A 21,980-nucleotide genomic window follows, 5' to 3' on the forward strand; every position below is an offset into this window, starting at 1 on the left:
TGGCTGCATACCGGCCAGGCGTTAATACTGACATCTGACACTAAACGTACAGTTTTCACGGAAACTGCTAAACTTACTGTGTCACACTGGATGAACTCTTTATGTTAATCTTTACATGCTCAATAATAATAACAAAACAAGATTGAGTCTTAGGCTTGCTACTTGTATGCAATAACTATCCGACAACTTTTCGCACTGACGGGGACGATATTACCAGTTACACTAACATTAAGTATACGACCCCCCTTATACAAATAACTATACGGGCATGTTTTCGTTTTTGCTTGTGTGATTCCTAAATATTTGACAAATTTTTAAAATTTATTTCCAACGCCAAGTACCTAATCAATTTAAGCCATAATTTTTAATTGTGTTTAAAAGCATCTGTAAATACAACATGTACCACGAATTAAAAGACCGCTTGCATATGTCACTCACAGCCTGGTTCAATTACTAACTGTTATAACTTACCTATTACTGGAAATCAGGTTTACAAATGGTATTCGCGCATATCATTGAAACATTGCTAACTATTCATTAGAAGGTTAACCAGAAGCCCGAATATAGTGTTTTATGCTACACTGGCTTCACCACGTGGAGTGGTTAATGTAGAACGGCGCCAGTGTTTGTCTAGGGTGATTTCAAGAAGCTTTGGGAAACTAAGATCTACAGAAGTTGGTCGGGATTCAAACCCATTCCCTCCTTATTACGAGTGCAATGTCTATCATTGTGTCAACCTACTCAGTAAATCTAGACACGGGGCAGAATTCAAAATATGTTGGTTCTTTTATGGCTGTTGATGTTTTGTTTGATTTTTTTAATATGTGCATGAAGGCATACATGAATTAATTGAAAATTGTTTTGTTACAGGGAGGAATGTATGTATTTCAAATTCTGGATTCCTATGCAGTGAGTGGGTTTTGTTTACTGTTTCTAATATTTTTCGAATGCATATCCATTTCATGGGCATTCGGTGTAAACAGATTTTATGATGGAATCAAGGACATGATTGGCTATTACCCATTTATGTGGTGGAAGTTTTGTTGGACGATTGCAACTCCTATGATTTGTTTGGTAAGTATTATAATCATAATTTCAATAAATAAGAGCAAATATAAATGTTGAATTATCAAATTTATGTAGTTGTACTTACTAAAGTATGCTCTATACTACACGTTTTGTTTTATCGCATCAGAACTTCTAACGTTAAAGATGACTGATATACTTACAAAAACTGCTAAGTTTGGGCCAGCTGTGAAAATAGTAATCCATGCCTCAGCCTATTTAAATCCCTACTGCCGAAAGTAAAGAATTTTACTGTTATTTAAAAAAATATAATTATTCGAGCAATCCCCCTAATTTATGTGATCGCAGACGTCTTCCCAACCTGTAAACCTTTTACCTTGGAGAACAAACCCCAACCCTCCTAAAATAATATACTACCAAAAAAGGCATGTACTATGAGAAATAGACCTATTTTACCAATGATGACTTGAAAATATGAAATCAAACTAGTTAAACAGGGAGTTCTGATAATGCAAGTAGGTAGGTTTGGTATGATCTGGCACAGGGGCTGGGGGCGGGGGATTCAGGGATTCGAGGCGACCACCTTGTATATCGTCACTTCCGGCGGCCATCTTGGATTTGACCTTGACCTTTGACCCAGGCAGGCATCTTGTTTTCTAGAATATTCCGCCATTTTGTTTTTCTAGAACATTCTGCCATTTTGATTTATGACTTCACATCCGCCATCTTGAAAATCTTTATTTATTATTCGATTTTAATGAAAAATTAAAATTAATTAAAAAACTTGATGACTTCGTCATCGAGCTCCTCACTCCTGTATGTTGCACTTTTCGTTACGATGCCATCATCGAGCCCCCCACTCCTACACATTGCAATTTTCGATACTTCGATATCTTAGAAATAAATTTAATATCAAAACATTTTTAAAGAAATATTAAAAATTACTTACCTACTTAAATTATAACATAATTATATCATCGTTGTCTGCTGGAGGCAGCCATCTTTTTAAGCAGAGGCCGCCATTTTGATATCACCTGTCATCATCGGGTGTAGGTTTCTAAAGTACGTCAGTGTATGTAAGTTAGAAATTCTATAACCTACCAACATTATTATGAACCTTATAGACTAAAAATAGGCAAAATCCTCAGTCATTTATTTGCTGTGACCACCATTTTTTCTTAAAGACATAATCATTTATAGGTTTTAACTAAAATATATGTCATCAATACTATCGTTGTGGATGCGATGGTTTTAATAATGATAATTTTATTACTCCATCTTAGCAGACCAGAAATTTTTCAGAGTCCTCACAAGTCCGTGTTTGCGTACTCGTGTTTTAAAGCTGCATGGAAGCAGATATTTTAATGTTTGCATATAATTTCACTCTTTTTAATATGATTAACTTGAGGAATAAAGGTTCTATATTAAAAATAATTAGCAGTATGTAGATATAATCATATTTATTGAAATAAGCTCGGACGCTACAAAACAAAATTCGCAAGAAAAGAAAAATACATACACATCAAACAAAACTATACAACAAAACCTGAAACCATATAGCAAAAAAAAAAAAAGAATCTATACAACAAAATCGGAAACTATACAAAAAATGAAAACTATACAACAAAAATGGAAACTATACAGCAAAAAAATGGAAACAATAAAACAAAAATTGGAAACTATACAACAAAAACTTAAACCTATACAATAGAAAATGGAAACAATACAACGAAAACTGCAAATATGTTACAAAAAACTGAAACTAATACAACAAATGGAAACAACAACAACCAAACTGCCAAACTATTTACAGAAAAAAAATTTATTCGTCTTCTCCGATATAGCCGTGGGGGATCGTGCGGATGCCGTCTTCTCAGATTAACCGTTTGTCGTCCTCCCACGTTATGGCCAGCTTATTGCTCTATTCACTGTACAGCACATGCTTCCTCGACCGTATGGCTCTAACACCTGCCCTCCTTGTGCGGTGCTCCTGCAGAGCATCCAGGTAGTCACCGAATGTAATACAGTTTTTGACCACTCAGCGCTGGATGCCCTTGGCCTTCTTCTCAACTTTGTCACCGCACTTGTAGGCATAGAGTTTGGCCCGCAGACTGACAAACTCCTGCATTACTTCCCCCCCACACTCATCCTTAAACTTTCCAACAACCTTTTTGTTGACAGGGGAGAAGCAAGGGTGGTCGGAAGAGTAGCAGCTGGTGTCGAATTCAGACATGAACTTAGGGTCGGCTTTAAGATCATGGTAGAAGTCCTGTGTCTGGTTCTCGTAGACGTAACTGTATGTATCCATGTACGCCAGATGAATAGTGTAATGGTATCTTTGTTTCTTGGTATTGTAGTGGAAGTCGTACATGAGAGTCTTTGAAAGATCTAGAACAGCCAGTTCGGCATAGATTGGCTTATCGAAAATTATGGTTTCATGGTTCAGGTAGACTAGAGACAAGTTCGGTTCGTACATTGTGCGGTCCTTGAAGGATGGACGACACACCAGTTTCTTGAACCGCTTCTCGGAACACACCAACTCTATTTTGAGCCTCCGCCTCTTGTTCTCTGTCAATTTCCCGAAGGTAGAGTTCACAGCCAACTTAAAGAACTCCTTCTCAAATTCGTTGGCTGCTGCTTTGCGCTTATTCGTGTTGAGCTGAATATATGGCTCTAACCATGCCGACTGCTCATACTGGAGGACTTTATGTATTCTTGTGACTTTAAGCCATGCGATACTGCTTGCTGGAGGTTTTTGTAATGTACAATGTAGTGCTCTTTATTTTCCAGCATTGTCATGAGTTTTGATTGCTTTGAGTTGGGCGGACACTGATTGACAGGGAGAAACGGCAGGTCTTTGTGACTTTCATGGAGCTCGTGAGGATACTCCACGTCACACTGGATAATGTAGCCTGTAGGAGAATCTTCTGGAATAGACATAACATCAATATATGTGTCTGACCATTTGAAATGACGAATAGGAAGTGGTAGAGACATTGCCCACCCATACAAGTTATTCGCATCAATATACTCCAAGAATGTAGATGACTTGGATGCATCGTATGTCTCGGGCACGTAGATGTTGTTGGCAAACACAATGACACTTGATACTTTGCGGTACGCCCCCACGACCTGCTTCCACAAACATATACATATCGTAATCAGTTAGGAGCTCTAGCTGTACTCCTGTGGTACGAAGCATTGCATCGAAAGCGTACCCAGGACAAGAAATGTAGTGTGATGGGTCTAGACTGTATGTCTCCAAGCAAAGACTACGAAAATTCTCGAATACGTCCGCCAGGATCAGGACATCTGTCTTTAGGTACAAGTCAGGGTACTCCCCCAAAGTATTACACTGAAACTTGTCCCAGACTTTATGTGCATGTGTGTAATCAGCCTCGGAAATCCCAGAATAAGTAAGAATATTGTAGAAATCATCGATGGGTGGAAGACTAGTATCATCTAGCCGAGCAAAACAATCCACAAAATTGTAGGGGAAGACTCCCTTGCGAGCAACTAACTCTAGCTCATCAGGTGCGAAAAATTCAGCAGTACTTATAAATTTGTCAGCAGGCAAAATCTCGGCAAACGAAGCGAGACCACGACTCATGAAACGAAATGTATCAAAAAACTGGATACTGAACTTATCATGTAACTTTTTGGAAAATGTTATCAGCTTCTCTTCTGAATTCGGAGTGATTAAGATGTCTTTACTGTCATATCCCAACTTCCTGATAATGAAGTTCTGATCGTACGCCAGGTTGTGGAAGAACACGATCAACATTTTTGGTCTCCGCCTGAGAAGGTTGCAGTCATTACATGCAGGTCCAATAAATTCACCGGTGAAGTTATTGTGGTCACGAACTTTATTTACAGCCCCTCCGAAATTTCCACCGCAGTAGCAACAACACCTTGCTTGCAGAAAAGCTGTGTTCTGAACATGTGTGAGCGGAGTCATAGAAACAGAAGTAGAAAATATGTTCTGTATGTCATGTCCAATCTCTACAATGCGGGAAATGAATTTGTCCTCTGCATCACATCCCCTGTATACTTCAGGCTCTGATGGAAGTGAAGAAGTGAGGTGTGCAGGAATGGTGGTATTATCTACTTTCACATAAATGCAGTAGCTGTATGCTTTGTGCTTTTGGTACTGCAGTGTGTATGCTTCATCGGGATTTGGGTGGCACATATCGATTTTCTCCAGAATTGTTTCAAAATCACAATATACCACGATAGGCATCGTATCTGAATGGTGGAAGTTTTTAAACTGAAGTACAGGAGGCTGACCATTTTCATCGGGTGATGGCATTTCCATCCGAACAGCAGCATGCTGCTACAGAGCTCACGGTGTTTTTCCAAACACTGAAGACCAGTGAGCCCGCCAACCCTTTCCCGATCATCGTAATGCTTGAAACATCTTTTACAGACATGAATAGCGTCAGTGTGTGTAGTGAGTTGGGACCGAATCAATGCTGAAAAATTATTAATGTAGGTGAAATGGGAAGAATTGTCATTGACTAGGAGCAGAAGATTCTCTTCTGAAGCGACTCGTGCAGGTACAATCCTCTGGTTCTCGTCGATACTGTAGATGTTTATGGAGACACCAGGATTATGTTTTTCAAACAGTGGTATTTGGAAGATTGGAGTAGGAAACTCAATGTTCGTGAAGTTGAAATTTCCTTCCAGGCCATGGTAGTGTTGGTTGATACGTTCAGGATACTCGCCTTCCACATACTTGACAAGAATAGACCACTTAAAACACATGTTGTCATCTAGGTTTTGTGGATTTACCACTGCATGTTTTGACTCGATGCAGGTAGGTAGTTCGATGTATGAGCTGGCACGGAGTGGATCGAGCTTGTTAATTCGCAGTTGTAGTCGCTTAACGGACGACAAAGAATCCATCCAGATCCCTTCCCTGTGTATTCTTCCTTATCCTTGCAGATCTTGGAGACGGATTCAGTAACTGCCTTCTCCACCTCGTGAACTGCGTAGAGGGAAACATTCATGGTTTTGAAGGCTCTCTTGTCTTCACTGGCATCAACTGGCTTTTCATAGTCGCACTCGAGCATGATATTGATCTTCAGTGGCCCGTTCTCTTCTATCTCCTCTAAAAGTTGGCTTATTATTTTGGCCTTGACAAAGTCCAAGTATGTGCAAATGTCCTTAGCAGAACTGGTGTTGTTTTCTGCCACATATGTCTTCAAGTTACCCTTAAACCCGACTTCGGCAATGATGAAGCCGTGGGTATTGGCCAAACCTGCGGCGGTAACCAACTTTGTTCGAACGGTGCTTGGTTTAGACGTTACTGCGAGCTTAAGTGCTGCCATCCTCTGCTTCTTTGATGGAGGTGGAGCAGGTCCCTTGCACATTTTGGTATGTGCTTTTAACTTATCTGCTCTGGAGAACTCCTTAGCACTGTTTTCACATGAATGTGCTTTGTGGTTTGGGTTAAGTCCGCAATCCGACTTCTCATGTCGTCTGGCATCAACGGAATGGGCGAAGGTCTTGTAGCAGAAGATACACCTGGTGCCTGAATCCATAGGTACAATACCAGTACATATAGATATGTGCTGCTGCATCTTGTCGGTGCGTGCAACCATCTTTCCACACAGATGACACTGCTGAAGGTCGCGCTGCTGGTTGTCAGCACACTGATGTTCGTGACGGTAGCAGTTGTGGCCCAGCGAAAACACTGCTGAGCATAAACTGCATTTCTGCATGGTAGAAGCCATCACAATACTCGATACACTGGTCTCGACGTACGGAACACGCGAAGGAAGCTCGACATACGGAGAACTATAACAAAAGAATTATGAAAACAGTGTAGTTAGCTGTTACACGAAGATCCAGACACAGGACTTCTACCATGATCTCAAAGCCGACCCTAAGTTCATGTCTGAATTCGACACCAGCTGCTATCCTTCCGACCACACTTGCTTCTCCCCTGTCAACAAAAAGGTTGTTGGAAAGTTTGATGAGTGCGGGGGGAAAGTAATGCAGGAGTTTGTCAGTCTGCGGGCCAAACTCTATGCCTACAAGTGCGGTGACAAAGTTGAGAAGAAGGCCAAGGGCATCCAGCGCTGAGTGGTCAAAAACCGTATAACATTCGGTGACTACCTGGATGCTCTGCAGGAGCACCGCACAAGGAGGGCAGGTGTTAGGGCCATACGGTCGAGGAAGCATGTGCTTTACAGTGAATAGAGCAATAAGCTGGCCATAACGTGGGAGGATGACAAACGGTTAATCTGAGAAGACGGCATCCGCACGATCCCCCACGGCTATATCGGAGAAGATGAATAAATTTTTTTTCTGTAAATAGTTTGGCAGTTTGGTTGTTGTTTCCATTTGTTGTATTAGTTTCAGTTTTTTGTTACATATTAGCAGTTTTCATTGTATTGTTTCCATTTTCTATTGTATAGGTCTCAGTTTTTGTTGTATAGTTTCCATTTTTGCTGTATAGTTTCCATATTTTGCTGTATAGTTTCCATTTTTGTTGTATAGTTTCCGTTTTAGTATAGTTTCCGTTTTTGTATAGTTTCCGTTTTTGTTGTATAGTTTCCATTTTTTGCTATATGGTTTCAGTTTTTGTTGTATAGTTTTGTTTGATGTGTATGTATTTTTCTTTTCTTGAGAATTTTGTTTTTGTAGCGTCTGAGCTTATTTCAATAAATATGATTATATCTACATACTGCTATTTATTTTTAATATAGAACCTTTATTCCTCAAGTTAATCATATTTAAAAGAGTGAAATTATATGCAAACATTAAAATATATGCTTCCATGCAGCTTTAAAACACGAGTACGCAAACACGGACTTGTGAGGACTCTGAAAAATTTCTGGTCCGCTAAGATGGAGTAATAAAATTATCATTATGAAAACCATCGCATCCACAACGATAGTATTGATGACATATATTTTAGTTAAAACCTATAAATGATTATGTCTTTAAGAAAAAATGGTGGTCACAGCAAATAAATGACTGAGGATTTTGCCTATTTTTAGTCTATAAGGTTCATAATAATGTTGGTAGGTTATAGAATTTCTAACTTACATACACTGACATACTTTAGAAACCTACACCCGATGATGACAGGTGATATCAAAATGGCGGCCTCTGCTTAAAAAGATGGCTGCCTCCAGCAGACAACGATGATATAATTATGTTATAATTTAAGTAGGTAAGTAATTTTTAATATTTCTTTAAAAATGTTTTGATATTAAATTTATTTTTAAGATATCGAAGTATCGAAAATTGCAATGTGTAGGAGTGGGGGGCTCGATGATGGCATCGTAACGAAACGTGCAACATACAGGAGTGAGGAGCTCGATGACGAAGTCATCAAGTTTTTTAATAAATTTTAATTTTTCATTAAAATCGAATAATAAATAAAGATTTTCAAGATGGCGGATGAGAAGTCATAAACCAAAATGGCGGAATGTTCTATAAAACAAAATGGTGAAATATTCTAGAAAAACAAAATTGCATAATGTTCTAGAAAACAAAATGGCCGCCGGGGTCAAAGGTCAAGGTCAAATTCAAGATGGTCTCCGGAAGTGGCTATATCCAAGATGGCCGCCTCGAATCCCTGAATACCCCACCCCCAGTTCCTGTCCCAGAACATACCAAACCTACCTACTAATGCAGTTTGCCATTCACTTTAAAGTCAACTCATATTTGTGTAAAAATTGTTTTGGACGAGCGGTAATCAATTCCTCATATTCTAGTCAGATGTAATGCTGCGTACATAAAATATTTTCAAAATTACACACGTGAATTGCAAGAGGATTTCTTAAAAAGTTGTTTAATACAAAATAATAAAGCAAGATTCTTTGTTTGCTCAATCGATTTGGCTTGTTGGCTACCATTAATAATTCAATTATCAGTTCAAATATTTTTAATTTATTTTTGAATTTGCGAAATAAAAACACGAGTAACTTCTTCTCGTGATCTTTCATTTGTATTATAAAGTCAGCATATTGTGTTTGGATGAATATGTGTAGTCTACCAACAAATTATTAAATCTATTTAACAATATGACTTAAAACTTTCCAGCTCAAAAATCAATTCTGTATTATAATTATAACGTTCCACGTTCCAAACTTTGACATGCATATTTACCATACCAGTATCTAAATACATATCATTACATCACATTTACTAAAGTACTTGACAAACAATATTATAAATAAAAACAAATTTCATCACCAAAGTGGAAACCTTGGTTTCAAAATAGGTGAGAGTGCAGCTAAAAGAAACAAAACGGCTTGGCACTTTTCCATTGCATACTTAAAGGTGGTTTACACGGTGCTTCTTTGCTTGCTTTGAGCTTTAGCTGGCTAAACTGCAAAATACACGGCTTTATTTACTCGTTGGCGCTATAAGTCCCCTTTTATTCACACGTTTGAATGCGCGAACGCTGTTGACAGCTGTGGTGGAGTTGTTTACAATGCAGTTATACTAACCACTGCTGCTTCTTTAATCCCTGTTTTTAGGGTCTTCAGAGGCCATATTCTAAATACAAGGCTTCATTTTTGTGTCGTAAATAAATCATTCAACTTCAGACTAACTGATTTTTCTCCGACTAACATCTTGGTACAAGTTCACGCCAAACAACAAGCAGAATAAAAGTGTGACAGTGACCGTGGATAGAGTGAAGAGGTTGGCAACTCTGTGTGCGCCTGGCGGATCGCAGGCTCTGTGAATATAACTAATCATACAACAAAATTGTATTGGGGACCGCTAGAACGCTGCGCATCGCAACTACCAGCGTTCCGGTTTGCGAAACTCAGCGCTTGCAAATACGCTCCACCGCGAATGAAAAGTCTCACATGTCTCAATGTAGTTGGAAAACGCGGCGAGTGAGCAAAAGCGAACGCGTGAATAAAATACATCTAAAAGAGTAAAGTCTTTGGTCCAGTGGTCGCTGCGGTATAGCTGAACACGTCCAACTTTACCGCCCGCGTCTAGCGGTTAGTTGGGCAAAATCATCAGCAGTTACAAGATAAGTTTTGTGTAAAACGGTGGCCGATGGAATAGAGGGCGACTGTCAAACTGCTAGATACCGTGTGTCCAGATAGATACAGATTATTTTCTTGTTTCTCGTTTCTGAATTCGGAATGCCTCCCAAACTTAGATTTTCGTAATAGAAATTTTTTTTATTCACTAATTAAAGCTTGCAGAGTTCGAGAAAAAAGCTCAACAGGCAGGGGGTTAGGGTGGGTCATAACACCTTCCCCTCTCCCGAAATAAAAAAAATTTTCATCTAACTAACAAATGGAAATAATTTGAAAGCAAACTGCGGGCAAAGTAGATCTATCCCCTCCCCTCCCCCCAAATGAAATTTTGCGTACGGTCCTAACAACAGTGGCACGTAGTGTGTCATCCTGTAAAGACATCTCACTCGGAACTACTCTACCCACAAAACTAATTCCCAAACGCCGGCGTCTTTCTTACATTTTGAGTAACACTGTCTAAACAGTTCAACGCTTAGTTCGTCAGCAATTCGTACTAGGAGAAAGATAAAAGAAGCCAGCGACTAGCGCCAAAAGCAACACAGTGTAAAGCACCATCCGCCAACCAACAGAATCTTCTCCGTCGCCAAGGCGTATGTTGAATTTTGACGTAAAAACCGTCAATATCGTCGTAACAGTCAAGGTCAAGATCAAGATCAAAGCTAACTGTTTCTGCAACCGGGACAAAATTCATGGTCACGAAATCCAATGATGGTGCACGTGCTTTAACACTGGCGCCATAAATCTTAAATAATACTAGAATTAAATGATGTTACCCTAAACTTTACATACATCTCACAAATTTTTCGTCGTAATGATTGACACTTGCGATATCGTGTGCTTGATCCCACACGACTAAAATATGAGTGGTCTTTCCGAGTTGCTCTTCATCCACGTACCAAGAAAGAGTCATTACAGTTTCTTGAACACGTTTTCTCGCTTCTCGTATTACATACATCGATTCCTTAAGTAGCTTATTGGCCAAACATGAGTAAATATTACTACTATAATTTTAAGAAGTAAAATGCAATCTTTCTTAATTTTTAAACGTATTTGAATTTTTTTTTTTCAGGGTGTCTTCATATTTAATTTAATTCAATGGACTCCTATTAAATACCTCGACTACGAGTATCCATGGTGGAGTCATTTCATAGGTTGGATTACTGCTTTATCGTCCATGATGTGCATACCAGGGTATATGGTTTACCTCTGGGTAAGAACACCTGGAGATTTAGCCACGGTAAATAATTTGTTTATATAATTGTCTACTAAGTAAGTTTTTACAGTATTGCTGATGTAAAGCTTGTGACGTGGGCCTGCCACTCTAATTTATTTATTAATTTTTGTAAATATTTTTGGTTATTTAACAACACTAGTTTTATTTTATTATGTTTAGAAGTTAATTTATTTAATTTGTGTTAATTTTTTCTATACTCATGGTAAATGTTGTTCAGAATGTGTAAGGTTGGCAATGATTTTAGAAGGACGCTGGACTAGACTAGAAGCTCTGAGGTCAAAGACGATTTATTAAAGTTTACTTATAAGTTAAAATTTTTATTCAAGTTCTAAATGGTTAATTTTTTATTTTTATTATTAGTGTGAGCGTAGATAATTCAAGTATTTATATTTATATACAGTATGTCCCTAAAAGAATGTCCCAGTTAAAAATTTTGATAGTATCAACTGTAAGTGTATTAGTGTGTTGGTATAAGGTCACAGTTAAATAGTAACTCAAAATTTTTTAGATAAGCGCATGCGCGAGTACTGCTTTGTTGTTTCTCGCTTGCAGCGCCACCTAGGCAAAATGGTGACTCGTGAGCGTAGGTGTTGAGTTCTGCAATTTGCTAAGAGTGAATCTGTAATTTCAGTTCAGCGTACGTTTCGTTTAAATTTTAATTGTGATCCCCCATGTGGCCAAAATATGCAGCGATGGTATAAACTATTCGAAATGACCGAATGTGTTTGTTGTAAAGGGAGAAGCACTGGATGACCAAAAGTGTCTGTACAGGATGTTGACCGTGTCAGAGCGTCTTACCTGCATAGTCCTAAGATATATGTGCGGAAAGCAAGACTTACATCTCAGTTGCCAAAGAGTTGAGACACAGAATTGAAGAGGCTATTGCTTCCGTTACTCCGGAATTTTTAACCAAAGTGTGGGAAGAAATGCACTTTAGGTTGGCTGTTTGCCGTATAGATAAAGGTGCACATATTAAACATTTGTAGGAATAATCAGGGTAGTTTGCCTTCAATTTGATGTTTGATTTGTTGTAAATAGTCTAAATGAAACTGTTATAATATACCACTGGAACTGGGACATTCTTTTATGGACACCCTGTATTTACGTGTGTAAGAATAAACTTCTGGAAAGTGCGAACTAGTGCGACTAGCGAGCGCCGTTGAAGGGTTTCTGGGGGGTGGGGGGAGGAGAGTGTGGACGTTGAGCAGTCTGCGGCTGACCGGCGTTGCGGAAGGCCACGATCTGGCGCGCGCGAGCTGTTTCACGCGTACCGAGCAATGCTTCAAAGAATGCTTCGAAGAGGCGCCTGTGGGTGGACGTTTATGTTTAACGCTTGAATGAGAAACAGAAGTAAAAATATTACTACAATGTTTTCCGTCCCGAAGGCCGGCTCATCCTCTACCTTCCCTCCCAAATCTGCGCCCTTTTTTTTTGGGTTTTGAGCTATTGGAGCGTTTGGAGCATTGTAGCATTGGAGCATTTGGAGCTGTTGGAGCTGTTGCAGCTTTGGAGCTATGGAGCTTTGGAGCATTTGGAGCCTCGTAGACTTGTAGCTACGTAATTAAGTAGTCTTGTAATCTTATAACATAATGCTGTTGGAGCATTGAACCTTTTGGAGCATTTGGAGTTGTTGGAGCTTTGGAGTTCTTGGAGCCTAGCGTATATTGGTGAGAACGAATTAATTAGACGAGAACGTATCACTCTGCATCTAATTTTTTCGATCATATGTGCTTGGTTTTTAAATGTTGTTTTGACTCGAATATTATAGTAAATGTTTCTTGATTTGACTAGCATATTATTCCGTCGGTTGCATGTATATAAGCGAGTCCTCAGACGACGGGGTTTCAGTTTGTTACTGACGACAACGGTGTAAGGATCACCTAGTTTGTTTCTTCTGGTGCATAAGTCGTGTAATTACCTGTTCTTACGAACTCAATGACATCTTTGCCGTCTTTAAAGGCGAACTCGATTAAGGTTTTACCAACGACTACAGGAACCCTGACGTTTGTGGCGACGATTATGGAGCAGATCCCGTTGGCAACGACGACGCCAACACCGGAGGAGACTTCAATAGTCGCGGTACCACCAGCAGAAAAGAGCTTAATGACTACAGAGCTGACTGCGCAGGAAAACACGATGAACGACGTTTCGCCCTCGATAGAGTCTTCAATGGCTGGTGATTTGACAACAACTAACGAACATCGGTGCTGTTACTGCGGCAAGATTTTCTCAAACAACAGCAATGCTCGACGACACGAGAAAAGCGAATGTGCCAAGAACCTATATCGTAAAATGTTTGTTTGTGAGAAATGTCATAAGCAGTTTGCCAGAAAAGATAATATGAAAACGCAAGTGAATACATGCAAAGGTCCAGCTGCGCGGCAGAAAGTGTTTCGGTGCAACAACGAATGATTGATGTGCATAAGAGTATGCCTGGAAATGGTACAATTGCAGTAACATCGACATCTGGTTCGGGTTTGGAAGGTTCGTCTTCATCAGCACGGTATCCTTGCAGCTACTGCGATATGTCGTTCGCATTTTCCCATGATGCACGGAGACATGAATGGAGTAAATGCAAGAAGAATCCTTCTCGCATGAAGTTTCGCTGCGATGAGTGCCATGAATGGTTTATTCGAATTGCTAGTTTGCGACGACATGCGAAAAAATGCAACGGTAAAGTCCGTGTGCCTACTGATGAACTACCTACAGAAATTTCGACTCCTCGGTTTAGGTTGAAGACTCGTGACAAAAAAACCAGATGAGCAGCAACCGATTGGTATGACGTCTGGACATGAAACTAAACCTAAGACTGTTATCGGTGCTCTACAGGTGAATGATAATGGCTTCTACTTGACGCAGTCTGCATTTCGTGGAATATTGAAGGACTACTATTATCTAAATACGATTAGTGAGTCAAAAGACATTTGTAATTTTCTTGACGATATTAGACAGAACATAATCAATCAGCTTACTGATGACGTAGCAACAAACGTACTTTTGAAATATAACTTGTGGTTGGACTGTATATATGGAAAGCCATATCAGTTCGATGACAAAGTGAAGAAGTGTGCATTCAAGACATCGTCTGCAGTAATTTACAGTTCTGACGATGTGAAGCAAACTGTTAAATACGGTATCCAGAAACTCTGTCAAGAAGAGGAGGACTATGTCTGTAAAAGATCTGGTTGGTCTCTGTCTAGTATAAACCGATTGGAGCTAAGAATTAGTCATTTCACGCCTATGTAGGCCTAAATGATTATAAAAATTGATAAGTAACGCAAATGATCCTGTAGTAGAATAGAAATTATGTAATAAATATTACGTTTGTAAAAGAACTTACGGTGTTTAATTCCTCGAACCTGACACTTTTCTGGAATTTTAATTAAATTTATTTTTAGCTTCGTTCAGAGATCGAACCAGGAATGGATATTGATCGAATGAATCAGTACATAAATGTTTGATTTTTTTGAAGAATTTTGAAATTTTTCTCGAATTTCTAGCTAAATAATTACACAATTCCAAGATGGCATCCAAATTTCAAGATTATCGGTGCTAAAGTAATAATGAATGATTACTGCAATCTAGCGGGTAAAAATTACACTAACATGGCATCAGCGCACTCTAGGAGCCGAAAACAAGATGGTAGCCACCAGACAAGATGGCGGACATGACATAATATCAGCTGATGATATATATACCTTGGTATTGGTGGGTCAGTTGGCAGGTGGCTTTCATGGAAGAAGGATCTATCGACATATTTTTTATTTTTGCTCTTACTGGGTTCGAACCCAGGACATCAAGGCTTGTGTTTTTAAATAGTATTTTATTAAAATTGATTAATAAAATTTTATTATAATTTTAGAAATTTTTTCCAAATTGCTAGCATAAAAATTACGGATTTCCGATATGGCGGCCGTAACGAAAAGTTCAACGGTGTTACTAAAGATTTTTATTAAAATTTAATTAATATGTATTTTTTATTAATTTTTAACATTTTCCCCGAATTTCTAGCATTAAAATTACGGATTTTCAATATGTCGGACATGACATTATACTAGGTGACGATTTATATGTATACTTTGACATAAGTGGTGGGGGAAGTCAGTCTACCAGCGGCTTCCTTGGAGGAAGGTTCGGTCGCCATTTTTTTTTGGTTTCGAACCGAGGACTAAGAGCTCCATGTCGTAAATGTATGTTTTTAAAAACATTTTTTATAAAATTTTATTAATTAATTTTTTATAAATTTTATTTTTTTTTCATTAAAATAGGGTAATAAATATAGATTTTCAAGATGGCGGCCGTAACGGAAATTTCAACGGTGAGGTCATATGCCATGATGACATAATCCATGATAACGTCAGAGGCTTATCGGAGGCTGCAGACATGGATACTTAAGCCTCTATATGGACAAGGTGTTCTTTCTAAGGCAAAATCACTTTTGAGGTTTTTCGAAATCCTAATTTTTGAATTTTTGAGGAAGAAAACGAGAAAGTTTTCCTCATAACGGGAATTTTTGAGTCTTTTTGAGTCTTTTTTGAGGAATTTTGAGGAATTTTTGAGTCCAAAATGGCCGCCGTGACGTCAGAGCAATCGGCCGGCTCCACGGCACCAACACCACACCCTAAACCCTGTCCCAGGACATACTTTCCTATACTACTACTGATAAATATTTGTTTAAATTACCTTTAAACATTTTTTTTTAATTTTAAGTAGGAGATAGGATGTACGTAGGCCTACCTAGTATGAAATATTTAAACCAATGGACTAATCTATGTATTTAATAATTTTATAGCAATTAGATAAACAAAAAAGTGTTAATGCATGCCTCTTTAAAGCACATTTTGCATAATCCAGTAATCTGTTAATAATAAAGTCTACAATGGTTTGCCAATGTCAAGGATTGTAAAATGATTCCTTCGATTGCCAGCTGCGCACTTTACCACTGCGCTATCAACACCGACCGTATGTCTGAGGGAGACTATCAGTAGTGTAATGTCCGTTAGCTTATGCATTTTAAAATTGGTGATTACTTCTTCCTAGTTCCTATGACTATTTTAGTTTACCAAATAAATTTCAGGTTAGTTTCATTATCAGAAAGTTTCATTTATCACACAAATACGTTTGGTATATCGCCCAATGTTTAAGAATATGACTTTATGCGGGTTTTGTTTCTACACGCGAGGCCGCGATCTTGACGACTTCGTGTCGTGGGTATAGCAGAAAAAATAGAACACGTTCTAGTAAGATTTTAGCTAAGTATTCTGGTATGAAAATTTTTATACCCACAGCCAGACTCCTTGGAAGGGTGCTGAAATGTGACCTACCCGAGAGCAGGCGCGCTAACAGAAAATAGTTTTAAATACTGCTAAGGAAATGGGTATCGTGTGGGGCTCTTGTCACGTGGCATAGGGAACGTGCTGTTTTTCAGTACAATGGCGCAAGAGCGTCGGGAGTGGTGAAGGAGAGGTTATGTTTGTTTACCGCTTACCCGGGGAAGCCTTCTTTTCACAGACGAGAGAGCTAACGCCCGATCGTGAATCTTCGGTTTTTTTTTTGTTCATTGTAACTCATGATAACTAATGGTCAATTAGGTTAGGTTCTTAGGTTAGCTACATTATAAATACTTTAAAACATTGTGGACGGTTGATTTGGTTAGGATAGCTACATTAAATATACTGTGAAATAATGTAAACGGTTTCCTAGCCCTGGATAGCTACATATTAAAAAGTTATTTGCTAAGCAATCATAAAATGAATTTACAGTATTTTTAATGTAGCTATACTTACCTAATATAACCAACCATTCACAATGTTTTAAAGTATTTATAATGTAGCTAACCTATCCTAATCGACTAAGATAGAACGGAAAAAAAAGCGAGCATGAACTTCGGGGAACTTCGGGTGTGGCTCTCTCGTCTGTGAAATGAAGGCTTCCCGCTTACCCGATGCTACGAAGCCCGCGCATGCGTACACAATTGTATGTATCCGAGGTTGAAACAAGTGACACGCGCATGTGGAACACGGGCGAAATGAATAAATGAAGGTCCTGTCACATCTACAAATTTTAATCTCCAAGTATATTTGACTACAAAGTAGAAGATTAAATTTTGGGAGGAATATGGCTTCCGATTTTCTCCATAAAATAAATTTGGACATATAACCTCAAACATGTTTTAAATATTGTCATACTATCAAAGTATATTATTACTGGACCAAGCTTGCTCACGATTTTCAAATTTAATATAATTTTTAAATAAAAATAATGCATTACCTTGTTGGATGGAAAATTGGAACTTGTGATTTTTGTACATTTCTTCACTTTTAAAACATCTGTCATTTAAATCACATTAATACTCGTCACATAATAAAATTAATGTTTAGCGATTTCTAAAAGCTATAAATAAATTATTATTTTATTATTATTTTACATGCGAAATTCATAGCAACATTATTTTAGTTATTTCACTTTTATAACATCCTATACGGTTCATGTGTTCTTCGCCATTTTAAAAATTTGCTTTGACGGAAACGGACGCCATTTTCCTTTTCGCTAGGCACGATCCTGATTGGTTGCTCCCATAAATTCGTTGGGATGGAAACGGACACCATTTGCGTTTTCGCGTGGTACGATACTGATTAGCTTTTTCCGTTCAAAATATAAAATATTTTATAATTAGTCCTATACACAAAATATTTGATGGGAGCTCAAGCCATCCAACTTGTGAAACAAAATGGCAGCGCTAGTGATTTTCTCGATGACATCATAACCCTAAAAACATTATTTGACCAAACATATTGAAGGTGTTGAAAGTGAATGCTTGACCATGTGATGGTTGAGATATGTGTTGCGGGTGGGGGAAACTTCAGGCGTTGGGAGAGGCAGCGTGTAGGAAAGTGATTGTCACAAAGACTTAACATGTCTTATGTGTTGAATTTGGACCGGCTAGTACTGTACAAAATTATAAAGCTTTTAGAAACATATTAAATATTAGAGTATTGTTAATCACACGGTTATGGTTTTCTATTATAATTTCGTCTATTATTTCTCAGCTAAACAAATTGTCACAGCTATATCAGCTATATCAGAACTGGACCGAAATCAGAACACACAAGGAATAATTGGCCGGAAAACCCACAAATTAAATTTAGTAAATTTCATAGAGCACTTTTAACATACGGTTATTTGCGGAAGCGTAAACTAGAGTGTTTTTAAAAAATATATATATATATTAAGTGAGAAAATAAATTTGTAGCGCAAATATGAATTTGTGTTTAGAAATAAAACGATTATGGGCTAGATATTATTCTGAGTTTAGTCACTAAGGATACAGAATTTAAATCATTGGTGTCATTTGCTAGTAAAAATAATACTTCATAGGAAACTATAATTCAGAGCAAAACACCTCAATTTTTTATGATGGGTTTTCTTTCCTGTAGCCTAATATAAAACACTGATTGTAATATAGAAACATTACAATTAAAAATATTCATGACAATAGAAAAACTAAGAAAAAGTGTTTTTCTTTGTGTATCCATGTTATTTGTTTATAGTATCTTCATGTTTCAGTTATAATGTAATGTATGCCTTTCTTATAAAGTGAACTTAATAGCTCGAATTAGTTTTGTTTGTTCCTTTAACACATTTAATCAAACAAAATTTACAGGCACATCTGTCAGCGCAAAATATCGGTGATGTGATATAACTGAAACAAATTTTTAGTTTTATTTTAGATTTTTTTAGTCTTGGGGTAATTTTAAGTTAAGCTAAATGCAACCACCACCCGATACATCTTAGCGTTGTGGGACTTTGACGTTGTTAGTAACACGATAATACAAGCCCATAATGTGTGTGTGTGTAGGTAATGCACACTCGAGCAAGATACGCCACTGATTGCCAATTCGTACGTGAGTCCTGGTTACGATAGCATGAAATATGTCAAACAAACTTAAATAATCCAAGACAACTTTAATTGAGACTTCATATCACCTGTACTCGTTACTTTTCTAAAGCGCGCCATCGGATAGCATGTCTGGTTCGCATTCGGAAGATAGTGGTTTACCATCATCTCTCCAAGCAAATGCTGGTGTAGTTTTAAGAAATAAACCGGCTCCATCCCTTACCCTTCACCCTACTAGCCAGTAACTGGCGTCAAATTTCTGCCGGAACCTAGAGCATGAGAGAGAGAGAGAGAGAGAGAGAGAGAGAGAGAGAGAGAGAGAGAGAGAGAGAGAGAATTCTATAAGTTTATTTTTTCTTTGCAGAAAATCAAACTCTTAGTTCGAATAGAAGATGATGTTCGAACGCTTCGAGGGAAGATGGCAGGTGGTGGTTCAGAAATCACAGTCCTGTAAAAAAAAAAACAGATGTTCAAGCAGCTATACAACAGAAATGAACACAGAAATAAGAGTTTTTGAGAGTGTTTTGAATTTGACTGCTGCAACCGTTTCTGCAGTGTTGTAGTGAGTTTTGGGGGACATTTAAGTTAACGATCAAGTACCTACTGAACAAATAATTCAAACAGTGAAAGCTATTTCTTGAAAAAAAGTGTTCGTTTACTTACTTCATTTATATTAGTTGTAGTTAATGATAGTGTTTAAATATGATTTTATTTGGCAGTAATGTTAAAGAGATGTGGTTTTCTTATGAGAGTAACTTTAGTGGAGAGTTGTGGCTTTCCTAAACAGAGCTTTGTTCTGAATCAGAGCATTTGTCAGTGTTGGCACATATATGTAGTGAAAAGTTATCTACCAAATATTTGTATTTGTATTATAGTTAACGAAAAACTCTATCTATGTGATGTGAATTTACCATTTTGTTTGGTAACCCAGAAAATTTGTTATTTACATTTCATAGCCTAATTAGTGGCATCGATAAAAAAAAATTGAGTCCCAAAGCCAATATAAACATTTTTTTTTTTGTTATTTTTATAGAAGCATTGATTGTTTTGCAATTTGTATGTCTAACACTTGTGTGATATTATATTTTTACTAAAACTTTTGCTTTGCTTTTTACCTTTCTCCTCTATGTTTTACGTAGTACTAATTAACATATTCGTTTAAGTGTTTGTGATTTGCTGTTACACAAGTATGTTTTTCTTTGTAAGCTTCATAACAGTTTTATTTATGAAGTCTGTTCAGTTTGGCAATTTCAGGTTTGTGTTTGGAACATGTGTAAAGTAATAACATTTTTATTTTTTTCCTCAAAATTTTTGTTAGGAATAAGGAAGCACTAATTCAAATTTCCTACAACAATGTACTTGAGTGATAGATATTTACATACATTGTTAGTTTATATAGAGTTAGAGCAAATTAAACTTATGTTACCACTTTTCTTGTACAGTTAAAACAGTTTTAAGACGTGTACATAAATATGGATGTTTCTTAATACTGTAGGATGGTTCGTATAATTAAATGTAGTTTATATTAGTGTAGCCACTTAAAACAAGCATAGCTGCTTCGATCTCATGCCCTGTAATTCATCAATCATGACTCTGTTTTGTACATATTGTAGGTTTGTTGTACTAATTGTCTTGTATTAATAAATGAGTGCATGTGTGTGTACCATACGTAGTTTATTCCGTGGGAATATTTGTAATGTTATTGACAATTTTTCAATTCATTCGGTTATTTTGAATAAAACAATGCTATAATTCATTGTGTACTTTCTAAACAAGGTATGTTGTAAGATGAATCATAAATTCTAAAATTAGCGCTACATGTACCTACTTGCATTCATTGATTAATCAAGTGCTGTTATAGTTAGAAATTAAAATTTCATTCAGACCAAGAATATTATAAATTCTCTGTTTGGTCCCAGTGGAAAATCAGATTTTTAAAAGCAGCGGCATTTAAACTTCTAATTTTTCATTAAAGAGGTAATATTCTACTTCCACATCTTTTTTTTTTTTAGTTACAGCTTGATAACAAATTGCTATTCACATAAATAAAAAATTATTGCACATGTTTGTGGCCTTTAAATTTGTTTTATGATCAACTGTTTTCCAACCCAGACTTAAAAGTAAATATAGGTCAAATGTAGATCAAATTTTTTAATCTAATTACGTGAGGAAAAGCAAGTTGTCTATATCATTCTTGGCATCACTTGATCGAATAGCGCCTTTCCATGTCTAGGAAAAAAAATTTCTGGAAAACGTATTTAACTTGCATTATAATAACTTAAATAATGTAGCTTATATAAAAATGATTTATTTGATAGTTGATAAAGCGTATGGATTATCATCCAAGCTTTTCACTAATTCGAGAGAGAAAGAAAGATTCAAGGATGCCAGCATATTTAAATTTTAGAACTACATTACTAGTGAAATGTGTAATAAAATGTTTTATTGACTTACAAATGAAATCGGATCAAACCCGGTTGTAGAAATTATTAATGTATTGTGTTCAAAGCATTTAAGGAAACTGTTTATAAGCAAATTGATGTAGATTAATAAAAAAAATTAAAAGCTGTTTTTAAGAAACGTGGTGTTTTTTTTTAGTACATATGTAGTATTATGCTGTTTTATCCCAGTTCAAGATTGATTTTAAATAAGCGTTGTTGCCTGTAGTAAAATTAAGGGGCTCCGAGAACAGAGTAAAAATTAAGGAATGTGCTGTCCTGAATACTGTCACCTTAAACTTCAATTCTGAACTTGACTCCAAGTGATGGTTGACATCCTGACTAAATTATAACATAAAATATTA

The 21,980-nt window shown here is 37.2% G+C and overlaps 1 protein-coding gene across 4 annotated transcripts in view; it reads left to right on the plus strand.

The window, feature by feature from the left end:
- LOC134529514 (sodium- and chloride-dependent GABA transporter 1) overlaps nt 1-21,757 on the plus strand; it is a 66,207-nt gene extending 44,450 nt beyond the window's left edge. For 3 of the 4 annotated variants that reach the window (XM_063363677.1, XM_063363678.1, XM_063363676.1), the window contains exons 10-12: nt 871-1,074; nt 11,116-11,283; nt 19,542-21,757. In XM_063363677.1, the coding sequence (XP_063219747.1) occupies nt 871-1,074; nt 11,116-11,283; nt 19,542-19,631 (462 nt within the window). In that variant the 3' untranslated portion in view covers nt 19,632-21,757. Of the gene's footprint in view, nt 1-870; nt 2,601-11,115; nt 11,284-19,541 lie in introns of those variants that run through there. The other variant, XM_063363679.1, reaches the window with a different exon arrangement.
- The last annotated feature ends 223 nt before the right edge of the window (nt 21,758-21,980 follow it).

Source organism: Bacillus rossius, chromosome 2 (genome assembly GCF_032445375.1).
Source record: "Bacillus rossius redtenbacheri isolate Brsri chromosome 2, Brsri_v3, whole genome shotgun sequence".
In the NCBI taxonomy this organism is placed as follows: Eukaryota; Metazoa; Arthropoda; class Insecta; order Phasmatodea; family Bacillidae; genus Bacillus; species Bacillus rossius.